Source organism: Mobula hypostoma, chromosome 2 (assembly GCF_963921235.1).
Source record: "Mobula hypostoma chromosome 2, sMobHyp1.1, whole genome shotgun sequence".
NCBI classification, from domain to species: domain Eukaryota; kingdom Metazoa; phylum Chordata; class Chondrichthyes; order Myliobatiformes; family Myliobatidae; genus Mobula; species Mobula hypostoma.
The window spans coordinates 90,641,264-90,653,789 of NC_086098.1; the positions used below are offsets into that span (position 1 = coordinate 90,641,264).

A 12,526-nucleotide genomic window follows, 5' to 3' on the forward strand; every position below is an offset into this window, starting at 1 on the left:
ATGCAGCATCTCCAAGTTTGTGGATGACACGAAGCTGGGTGGCAGTGTTAGCAGTGAGGAGGATGCTAAGAGGATGCAGGGTGACTTGGATAGGTTGGGTGAGTGGGCAAATTCATGGCAGCTGCAATTTAATGTGGATAAATGTGAAGTTATCCACTTTGGTGGCAAAAATAGGAAAACAGATTATTATCTGAATGGTGGCCGATTAGGAAAAGGGGAGGTGCAACGAGACCTGGGTGTCATTATACACCAGTCATTGAAAGTGGGCATGCAGGTACAGCAGGCGGTGAAAAAGGCGAATGGTATGCTGGCATTTATAGCGAGAGGATTCGAGTACAGGAGCAGGGAGGTACTACTGCAGTTGTACAAGGCCTTCGTGAGACCACACCTGGAGTATTGTGTGCAGTTTTGGTCCCCTAATCTGAGGAAAGACATCTTTGCCATAGAGGGAGTACAAAGAAGGTTCACCAGATTGATTCCTGGGATGGCAGGACTTTCATATGAAGAAAGACTGGATGAACTGGGCTTGTACTCGTTGGAATTTAGAAGATTGAGGGGGTATCTGATTGAAACGTATAAGATCCTAAAGGGATTGGACAGGCTAGATGCAGGAAGATTGTTCCCGATGTTGGGGAAGTCCAGAAGGAGGGGTCACAGTTTGAGGATAGAGGGGAAGCCTTTTAGGACCGAGATTAGGAAAAACTTCTTCACACAGAGAGTGGTGAATCTGTGGAATTCTCTGCCACAGGAAACTGTTGAGGCCAGTTCATTGGCTATATTTAAGAGGGAGTTAGATATGGCCCTTGTGGCTACGGGGGTCAGGGGGTATGGAGGGAAGGCTGGGGCGGGGTTCTGAGTTGGATGATCAGCCATGATCATAATAAATGGCGGTGCAGGCTCGAAGGGCCGAGTGGCCTACTCCTGCACCTATTTTCTATGTTTCTATGAATTCAAATGCAACAAGCAAAATTTCAGGATAACTAACGATATTCAAAATAAGTTTCCAAGCTCAAGGAAAAAGCAAAGTTGATTTTAATTGGAATTCCCACCTCTTGCCTAGTTGAATGCGGTTTTCGTTAAGCTCTTCACCTGCTATCAAAAGCTTGTAAATGTCTTGATGTTGTGAGAAAAGGTGCTTGTCGGTTATCTTTAACCAAGTTGCAACTAGATATTCAAAAACTTGCTAGTTTTCATCAGTGGCAAGGATCTCACTAAATACCCTAAGTAAAAATATTAAGCGCTTTTTCATTGCTGGTTGGATATATATTATAAATAAAGTATCCTATTCAGAGCTTTGAAATATTTTTATTTTTCACATATACTTGTGAGATTATATTTAATATAGAATAATACCTATAACCTGTTAAAACATAAAAGTTGTCTGTATGTTAGAATATTTTGTACAGTTTACCAAAAGAACCTTGGAGACTGTGGAGCATGGAGCCACAGAGGTAAATGAAAGTCACAAGTAGACCACGAGCAGATGAAGTCTGAGAACCATTGACCTAGTAACCTAGTTTACTGATCATAATATCTAAAATAACACATTTTTACTGGTTATTGTTAATGTTTCAATCAAGGAACCGGAGCTCTATCAAAACATACTGATTGTGCTAGCATTTTTTTTCTGTCCAGTACTCCAGGTACATTCTAATGAGAATTGTTAGAATTTTCACGATGATAACCCATTGAAAATAATTTTGGAGTATGGATTATCAGATCATGTTTTCATGAAGATTTTTGCTTCAATGTATGTGAAACATGTTTATTTTATCCACAGATGATTGAAATGATAGAGAAGGAACAAAGAGAGGTTGAAAGGCGACCAATTACAAAAATAACGCACAAGGGGGAAATTGAAATTGAGAGCGAGGCACCAATGAAAGAACCTGAAGGGGTGGTTACAGAGGTAAATGATAAACAAAATCAGATATAGTAGTATTGAAGAAATTTTTCCTGAATTAGATATGTCAATCTTTCCATTTGATAATATTTTTAATTTGTGTGAAGTCATACTGATGAGCTTTCTGCCACTGATTCATTCTATTGTGTACAACACTACATGAAGTTAAAATTAACCAAAACATGGATTTTATAAATCTCTACTGCAGCTCTGTTGGTGAATGTCATGTATGCAGTTTAATGTTTCCCTCTGGAGTACCAATCAACATCAGTGGCCACTTCCAGGCCTGCATTAGAGGCCCTAGTTACCCTCGGAGAGCTGTGTTCAGTTGACACTAGTTTCTCTAAACAGATACTCTTCTAAGCACTGTTTTAGGGAGAGATTACCAGGCAGCCGGAGGAAAAGATTCAGTGATATGCCAAAATCTTGCTTGAAGAAATGCCACATCTGCACTGGCTCCGTGCCCCCTCACCTAACTGTTCAGGTTCAGACACTACTGGGGATTCTTCCGGTCTACCTGGCGAGGCCTTCCCCAACCTATACTCGTGGCCACCTGCAACTCGGACCCCTCTGTCCCATGGCGAAGCCCCGCTTCCTCCCCACAGAGTCCCGCTGCAACCCAGGCTGCCCACAGATAGCCCCCACCCCCCACTTCACCTAACTCAGCGGGAGAAGGGCCGGGAGTCTCTTCCTCAATCAATGGGGAGTTAGTGAAAGGCAGCATGTACCTCACATCCAGGTCCTCATCCGCCGAATCAATATCCCTGTCGGGCGGGGGCCAGCCTAACCTCACCTGCAGTCGCCCCGCGTTTTTGCGGTCCTCTTTCTAAGTGTAGGCTCCAAGTCGGACTCTGGGTTTACCTGTACCTTTTGTCACGGGGCAGCGGGTGGTTCCGATGGAGAATCTTGACAGGCTTATTCACCCAGAGAACTGGTAGGTTTGGCATCTGACTCTCCACCACATAGGGTGTAGCTGCCCAGCGGTCAGCCAATTTGTGCTTTCCAGGTAGCCCCAAACTCCCTCGGAGGACTCTGTCTCCCGGCAGGAGTTGGGAGAACCTCACCTTTTGATCGTACCTCCTCTTATTTCCTTAATTCTGCTTGGCAGCCGGGACCCCATCTAATTCATAAGCCCTTTTCAGCTCTCTTCTCATATCAGACACATACTTCAGATGAGCCTTTGGGGGTAAGTCACCCTCGTCAGTCCCAAAACATAGGTCAATGGGCAACCTCGCCTCGTGCCCAAATATCAAGTAATCTGATGAGTACCCAATAGCTTCATTCCGTGTACAGTTGTAGCTATGAACCAGATGCTCAATATGTTGACTCCACTTGCTCTTCTTGCTGATCTCCAGGGTCCCGAGCATGTCTAGCAAGGTCCGATTAAACCTCTCTGGCTGGGCAATTGTAACTCTCACTTCGGTGAGCTGCTTAATATAGGGGATGATAGCCCCTGGCCCGGCCAAACTTAAGAAATCTCGTTTGGATGGATGCTGCGCGATGCGTCCCTATTACAAATCAGTACCACTAAATACCAAACAGTACACAATAAATAATGCGATTAAATGATTGAGCTTTATAATTCTTAATTTGACTATATGGTTATTTAAGAAAAGAAAATAAGAAAAAGGGCCCATTCTTATGAAACAGTCTAGTGTGCAAGTATTGGAGCTCACTGATAAGGCTGTTTGTCCACCATCAACCTACTCTGATTGTCGCTGACCTTCGGACCCTCGCTCCAAGTGCACTCCGTCCGAGGTCTACCTCCTTTCCTTGCCTTTTTAAATTTTTTTTATTAATTTTCCAAAATTATAAACAGAATAACAATATTGATACAAAGAGATTGGAATTATCTTACTGTTGATAAACATATACAAAAAAGACTTCAAATAATACAGGTGTAATAGACTTCCAAGCTCTTAATATAGTTAATCATAAAGACAAAAGAAATAAAAAGAAAAAAATAATGCAAAGAAACCGCCCCCCCAAAAAAACCCCAAAAAAAACTAAATACTAAAGCCAAAAAGAAAGCAAATGGAAGAAAACAAGGCTGGACCAATATCTTAAATCAATTACATGCAATAATGTCGCCAACTCCGATCCTCTATTCATATATTTTAAGTTAATAAGAAGGATTCGGAAAAGGTCAAGTTACATCATATGAAAATGTTGAATAAATTTCTTCCAAGTCTCTTCAAGTTTAACAGAAGGATCAAAAATGTCACTCCTAACTTTTTCTAAATTTAAACATGATATAGTTTGGGAAAACCATTGAAATGTGGTAGGAGGGTTGGTCTCCTTCCAATTCAATAAAATGGATCTTCTGGCCATTAAAGTAACAAATGCGAACATCCGACAGGCTGAAGAGGATAAAGATCTGTGTTCCGTCATTGGCAAGCCAAAAATTGCTGTAATAGGATGGGGTTAACTCTCTCTATTTACATCTTCTCTTCTCATCTCTCCCCGGCAAAAGAACCACGAATTCCCGGCTCCCAGACACACAAGAAAGAAGAACATCCTGCTCGTTGACTAGCATGCCCCGTTATCTTTAGTCATAACCCAAAAATTGCTGCTACAGAGAAACCATTACCTCAGCAGTGGAACATTACAGAGAAGCCATTACATTAGCAGTGAAACCTTACAGCGTGTTACATGTGGAAGAATCTGTACCATGTGGGGTCTCATCAGTGACCACGGAACCCAGAAGACTAGAAAGTCATTGTTGATCCCAAGGAACTGCTGAAGACATGTTACTAGTGTGTGCACCTTTCACACAAAGCTAAAGTGTGTAATTTTAAGTGTGTAGAAATGCTGCACACCCAAATTTTCATAAATGCACAATCTTAGTAAGATAGATTCTTGGTTAAAATCCATTCCAAAGTACAATTTGGCTAAATACACACGGGAGGGAACACTATAGGGATGGAGCTGGATTACAGTTTAGTCAAGCTTATTTTAATATATTATGAATTAATATATTTCAACTAAAATCAAAAAGAAATCATGCAAGCAAGAAAATCTGGAGATGCTGGAAATCCAAGCAACACACACGAAATGCTGGAGGAGCTCAGCAGACCAGGCGGCATCTATGGAAAAGAGTAAACAGTAATGATTTGTGCCGAGACCCTTCATCAGGACTCCTGATGATGAAGGGTCTCGGCCTAAAACGTCAACTGTTTACTTTTTTCCATAGATGCAGCTGGACCTGCTGAGTTTCTCCAGCATTTTGTTTGTGTTGCTAAGAAAGCACACATTTTCAGTTTTGATAAAAGAAGGAAATCTGATTGGTAACGCCTTTTTTTTATACTGCCTCCTCATGTACTCTTAATTTTCGGTATTGTAAATTGTGCTTTAATTTTACTTATTGGAAAGTGGATAGGAACTTTATTGTGTGTTTTATATAAACAAAGTGTGACAAGCAAACATCAAAACTAAATGTTGTTTATTGTTACAGGCAAACAGAATGTTTGATTGCGAGAGTATATTGTAACTGAGATAAACGGCAGTTGCGCATCACTCAGCTAGTTAAAAAATGTACACCTTTGGTTCTTATTTTATCTGAACAGGGCACTCAAGTAAACTAAGACATTCGTATTGAAGCCCTGCTGTAGAGCTCCAAAAGGCTAAAATAAGATGCATCTTGTCAACTAATTGAACTTTTTTGCCATATGAACACTTAGGCGGCTGAACCAAAAGTTCTGGACCCAAAGCCCATTGTAGAAAAACTAGAAGAGGTTGAAGAAGAAACTCCAACAGATGCCACAGAAGATACTACCTGTCAGCACAAAAACCATCTTTTTGATTTAAACTGCAAAATTTGTACAGGTAATAGAAATTAGGGAAATATTCTTTTATTTTGTTATTTTGCATGACTGGATGTACTGCTAAGTAAAATTAGCTTGTCATTGACAGGGAAAGGTCCATAAACCTGATATGCAGCAGTCTTTCTTTATTGAAGCTCACTCTCCTTAACCTCATGGCCTACTTCTATCCATGTTCTCACATAGTAGTGAAAAGACATTATATATCATGAAAGCAAATTATTTGGCCAACTAATCTGTGTTGACGTTAGTCCTCCACTCAAACATATCAGTTGGATTACCTATCCCTTCATTGGTCTTTCACAGTTGGTATAGACATGTATCACAATATTAAAGCAAACTTAGTTAATAAATGAAATGGAACATGCTAACCACACTTAATAGAACTTGACAAATTGTCATCTGCTTGAAATCCCATTGTGCAAATGTGGCTATATATGGAGAATTATGTAAGTTTCTGTTTTCATTTAATGACAGGCAGTATCATTTGTTAAAATAAGCACTGACTGAACAAATCATTTCCTGGTGAGCCTGTTTCGGTATGATTGAAAACTGGTATTGAAGTATAACTTCAGAACATAGTAAATTTGACTGTGGACATCTGAAGTTCAGTTAAGTCAGATGGCGTAACTTAACAAGTCTGACATATTGTAGCTCTAATCCAAGGTAAGCTGTGAACTGTAGTTGTTATAATATTGGAAACTCTAGGGCTTAGTGTGTTTGGGGTGGTGGGAATTGGGTGGTTTGGATGGAATTAGCCTCAGAGATGTGATTAATCAGACTTGGCCCATGTACAGTTTAAGGAATGAGATAAGATTTCGTAATAATATACATAATTTATATGGGGTTTGACAGATACAGATTAGTTGTTTATTTTACATCAAGTGTAAATAGAATTAACTCTCCTTTGAAATGCTTAACAATTGTATGTTTTGTCTGAAATGTTACGTAGAAACATAGAAAACCTACAACACAATACAGGCCCCTCGACCCACAAAGCTGTGCTGAACATGTCCTTAGAAATTACCTAGGGTTACTCATAGCCCTGTATATTTCTAAGCTCCATGTACCTATCCAGGAGTCTCTTAAAAGTATTGTATCTGGCTCCACCACCGTCACTGGCAGCCCATTCCACGCACTCGCCCTCTCTGTGTGAAAAAAAACTTACCCCTGACATCTCCTCTGTACCTACTTCCAAGCACCTTAAAACTGTGCCGTCTCGTGCTAGCCATTTCAGCCCTGACATAAAGCCAGACTATCCACACAATCAATGCCTCTCATCATCTTATACACCTCTATCAGGTCACCTCTCATCCTCTGTCGTTCCAAGGAGAAAAGGCCAAGTTCACTCAACCTATTCTCATAAGGCAAGCTCCCCCAATCCAGGCAACATCCTTGTAAATCTCCTCTGCATCCTTTCTATGGTTTCTACATCCTTCCTCTAGTGGGGTGACCAGAACTGAGCACAGTACTCCAAGTGGGGTCTGACCAGGGTCCTACATAGCTGCAACATTACCTCTTAGCTCCGAAACTCAATCCAGCGATTGATGAAGGCCAGTGCACCATATACCTTTTTAACCACAGAGTCAACCTGCGCAGCAGCTTTGAATGTCCTATGGACTCGGACCCCAAGATCCGTCTGATCCTCCACATTGCCAAGAGTCTTACCATTAATATTATATTCTGCCATCATATTTGACCTACCAAAATGAACCACCTCACACTTATCTGGGTTGAACTGCATCTGCCACTTCTCAGCCCAGTTTTGCATCCTATCAATGTCCCGCTGTAACCTCTGACAGCCCTCCACACTATCCACAATACCACCACCCTTTGTGTCATCGGCAAATTTACTAACCCATCCCTCCACTTCCTCATCCAGGTCATTTATAAAAATCACAAAGAGTAGGTGTCCTAGAACAGATCCCTGAGGCACACCACTGGTCACTGACCTCCATGCAGAATATGAACCATCTACAACCACTCTTTGCCTTCTGTGGGCAAGCCGATTCTGGATCTACAAAGCAAGTTTATCAAATGCCTTGCTGAAATCTATACACACTACATCCACAGGTCTACCTTCATCAATGTGTTCAGTCACATCCTCAAAAAAATTCAATCAGGCTTGTAAGGCACGACCTGCCTTTGACAAAGCCTTGCTGACTGTTCCTAATCATATTATGCCTCTCCAAATGTTCATAAATCCTGCCTCTCAACTTACCAACTATTGAAGTACGACTCACTGGTCTATAATTTCCTGGGCTATCTCTACTCCCTTTCTTGAATAAGGGAACAACATCCGCAACCTACAATCCTCTGGAACCTCTCCCGTCCCCATTGATGATGCAAAGATCATTGCCAGAGCTCAGCAATCTCCTCCCTTGCTTCCCACAGTAGCCTGGGGTACATCTCGTCCAGCCCCAGTGACTTATCCAGCTTGATGCTTTCCAAAAGCTCCAGCATATCCTCTTGATATCTGCATGCTCAAGCTTTTCAGTCTGCTGTAAGTCATCCCTACAATCGGCAAGATTCTTTTCCGTAGTGAATACTGAAGAAAAGTACTCATTAAGTACCTCTGCTATCTCCTCTGGTTCCATACACGCCTTTCCACTGTCACACTTGATTGGTCCTATTCTCTGAAGTCTTATCCTCTTGCTTTTCACATACTTGTAGAATGCCTTGGGCTTCTCTTTAATCCTGTCTACCAAGGCCTTCACTTGGCCCCTTCACGTTCTCCTAATTTCATTCTTAAGCTCCTTCCTGCTAAACTTATAATCTTCTAGATTTCTATCATTACCTGGTTATTTGAACCTTTCGTAAGCTTTTCTTCTTGAATAGAATTACAACAGCCTTTGTACGCCACAGTTCCTGTACCCTACCATCCTTTCCCTGTCTCATCGGAATGTGCCTATGTAGAACTCCACGTAAATATCCCCTGAACATTTGCCACATTTCTTCCATACATTTCCCTGAGAACAGCTGTTCCCAGTTTATGCTTCCAAGCTCCTGCCTGATAGCCTGATATTTCCCCTTACTCCAATTATACGCTTTCCTAACCTGTCTGTTCCTATCCCTCTCCAATGCTATGGTAAAGGAGATAGAATTGTGATCACTATCTCCAAAATGCTGTCCCACTGAGAGATCTGACACCTGACCAGGTTCATTTCCCAATACCAGATCAAATACAACCTCTCCTCTTGTAGGCTTATTTACATATTGTGTCAAGAAACCTTCCTGAACACGCCAAACAAACTTCACCCCATCTAAACCCCTTGTTCGAGGGAGATGCCAATTGATATTCGGGAAATTAAAATATCCCACCATGACAACCCTGTTATTATTACACCTTTCCAGAATCTGTCTCCCTCTCTGCTCCTCGATGTCCCTGTTACTATTGGGTGGTCTATAAAAAAACACCCAGTAGAGTTATTGACCTCTTCCTGTTCCTAACTTCCACTCTCAATGTTCATTGAAACACTCACAACACGCTGGAGGAACTCAGCAGGTCGGGCAGCATCCATGGAAATGATCAGTCAATGTTTCGGGCCAGAACTCTTTGTCAGGACTGTAGAGGGAAGGGGCAGAGGCCCTATAAAGAAGGTGGGGGGAGGGTGGGAAGGAGAAGGCTGGTAGGTTCCAGGTGAAAAACCAGTAAGGGGAAAGATAAAGGGGTGGGGGAGGGGAAGCAGGGAGGTGGTAGGCAGGAAAGGTGAAGAAGGAATAGGGGAAAACACAACGGGTAGTAGGGGGCGGTGGAACCATGAGGGAGAGGATAGGCAGCTGGGGGAGGGGGCAGAGTGAAATAGGGAGGGGGAGGGAATTACCGGAAGTCGGAGAATTCTATGTTCATACCAAGGGGCTGGAGACTACCCAGATGGTGTATGAGGTGTTGCTCCTCCAACGTGAGTTTAGCCTCATCATGGCAGTAGAGGAGGCTATGTATGGACATATCCGAATGGGAATATGAAGCAGAGTTGAAGTGGGTGGCAACCGGGAGATCCTGTCTGTTGTGGCGGACGGAGCGGAGGTGCTCGACGAAGCGGTCTCCCAATCTGCGTCGGGTTTCACCAATGTAGAGGAGGCCGCACCGGGAGTACTGGATGCAATAGATGACCCCAGCAGACTCGCAAGTGAAGTGTTGCCTCACCTGGAAGGACTGTTTGGGGCCCTGAATAGTGGCAAGAGAGGAGGTGTAGGGACAGGTGTAGTACTTACTCATACAGGGATAAGTGCCGGGTGGGAGATCCGTGGGGAGGAATGTGTGGATCAGGGAGTCGCGGAGGGGCTGATCCCTGCGGAAAGCGGAGTGGGATGGAGAGGGAAAGATGTGCTTGGTGGTGTCTTGTTGAAGGTGGCGGAAATTGTGGATTATAATATGCTGGATCCGGAGGCTGGTGAAGTGGTAGGTGAGGACAAGGGGAACTCTGTCCCTGTTGTGGTGGCGGGAGGATGGGGTGAGGGCCAATGTGCGGGAAATGGAGGAGATGCGGTGAGGGTATCATTGATGACGGCGGAAGGGAAACCATGATCCTTAAAGAAAGAGGACATTTGAGATGTCCTGGAACGGAAAGCCTCATCCTGGGAGCAGATGCGGTGGAGACGGAGGAAATGGGGATAGGGAATGGCATTTTTGCATGTGGCAGGGTGGGAAGAGGTTTAGTCGAGGTAGTTATGGAGTCAGTGAGCTTGTAGAAGATGGTCAGTGGACAGTCTGTCTCCAGAGATGGAGACCGAGAGATCGAGAAAGGGGGGAGAAGTGTCTGAGATGGACCAAGTGAATTTGAGGGCTGGGTGGAAGTTTGAAGTAAAGTCAATGAAATTGACAAGCTCAGCATGGGTGCAGGAAGCAGCACCAATGTAATCATCAATGTAGTGAAGGAAAAGTTGGGGAGCAGTACCAGAATAGGTTTGGAGCACAGACTGTTCCACATAATCAACAAAGAGGCAGGCATAGCTGTGGCCCATGCGAGTTCCCATAGCTACACCCTTGGTCTGAAGAAAGTGGGAAGAGCCAAAAGAGAAGTTACTAAGTGTGAGGACCAGTTCCGCCAACCGGAGGAGGGTAGTGGTGGTGGGGAACTGGTGAGGTCTATTCCCGAAAGTAGCAGAGGGCTTTGGGGCCTTCTCAATGGGCAATGGACGTGTATAAGGTTTGGACATCTGTAGTGAAAATGAAGTGGTTGGGACTGGGGAACTGGAAGTTATTGAAGAGGTGGAGGGCATGGGATGTTTCCCGGATGTAGGTGGGGAGATACTGAACTATGGCTGACAAAGTGGAGTCCAGGTAGGCAGATACAAGTTCGGTGGGACAGAAGCAGGCAGAAACTATGGGTCTATCGGGACACTCAGGCTTATGGATCTTAGGGAGGAGGTAAAACCGAGCGGTACGGGGTGTGGGAATTAAAAGTTTACACCTCCTCTCTTGCCACCATTCAGGGCCCCAAACAGTCCTTCCAAGTGAGGCAACACTTCACTTGTGAGTCTGTTGTGGTCATCTGTTGCATCCGGTGCTCCCGGTGCGGCCTCCTCTCCATCGGTGAAACCCGAAGCGGATTGGGGGACCGCTTCATCGAGCACCTCCGCTCCGTCCGCCACAACAGACAGGATCTCCCGGTTGCCACCCACTTCAACTCTGCTTCATATTCCCATTCGGATGTGTCCATATATAGCCTCCTCTACTGCCATGATGAGGCTAAACTCAGGTTGGAGGCGCAACACCTCATACACCGTCTGGGTAGTCTCCAGCCCCTTGGTATGAACATAGAATTCTCCGACTTCCGGTAATTCCCTCCCCCTCCCTTCCCCTATCCCTATTTCACTCTGCCCCCTCCCCCAGCTGCCTATCCCCTCCCTCATGGTTCCACCGCCTCCTACTACCCGTTGTGTTTTCCTCTATTCCTTCTTCACCTTTCCTGCCTACCACCTCCCTGCTTCCCCTCCCTCACCCCTTTATCTTTCCCCTTACTGGTTTTTCACCTGGTACCTACCAGCCTTCTCCTTCCCACCCTCCCCCCACCTTCTTTATAGGGCCTCTGCCCCTTCCCTCTCCAGTCCTGACAAAGGGTTCCGGCCCAAAACGTCGACCGATCTTTTCCATGGATGCTGCCCGACCTGCTGAGTTCCTCCAGCATGTTGTGAGTGTTGCTTTGACCCCAGCATCTGCAGAATATTTTGTGTTTACAGTGTTCATTGATTTGTGAGAGGGTACCTGTATCGCATTATCAGATCTTCCTAGGAACCAATTCTGTTTCTTGACATTAACTTAATTTGAACTGAAGTCATATTACCTCAGCACTAAAAGATAATGAAGATTACTTGAATGTAATGCCTTTTTTTTTCCTGATTTTAACTAACCTAGACAAATAACTGGCCAAACCTAATTTTAACAAAACACAAAACTTTAAACAGTCATGTGTGATGAAATATTTTCAACCTACTAATTGTCTAGTTAATGTGATTATTTTTATTGATTTAGTCATAAAGTAAAAGAATCAAGAATTAGAATGGATTTCGTTGTAACAGATATCATTTTCAGGTCGAATGGCTCCACCAGTTGAGGAACTGCCTGTGCCGAAAGTGAAGGTAGCTACAAGTGTGACAAGGCGTCAATCAGATGTTGATGCCGAATCAGCGTATTTGGCAGATGCTCTTTCTTCTTTTGATGCAATAGCAGAGGAAACACCAGAATCAGTACAGCTATCCACCTCCTCTATGACAAGGTGGGCAACCTACTTATGATTTCCATTGTGTCAGTCTGGATTACTTGCTAGTTGGTGATGCAGGTAAATAATGTGACCTATCA

At 43.8% G+C, this 12,526-nt stretch overlaps 1 protein-coding gene across 8 annotated transcripts in view; it reads left to right on the plus strand.

The window, feature by feature from the left end:
- The window catches only part of phf3 (PHD finger protein 3), a 173,912-nt gene that overhangs the window by 100,301 nt on the left and 61,085 nt on the right, over positions 1-12,526 (plus strand). For all 8 annotated transcript variants that reach the window (XM_063040252.1, XM_063040224.1, XM_063040260.1 and 5 more), the window contains 3 exons: positions 1,781-1,909; positions 5,584-5,728; positions 12,260-12,443. In XM_063040252.1, the coding sequence (XP_062896322.1) occupies positions 1,781-1,909; positions 5,584-5,728; positions 12,260-12,443 (458 nt within the window). The remainder of the gene's footprint in view (positions 1-1,780; positions 1,910-5,583; positions 5,729-12,259; positions 12,444-12,526) is intronic.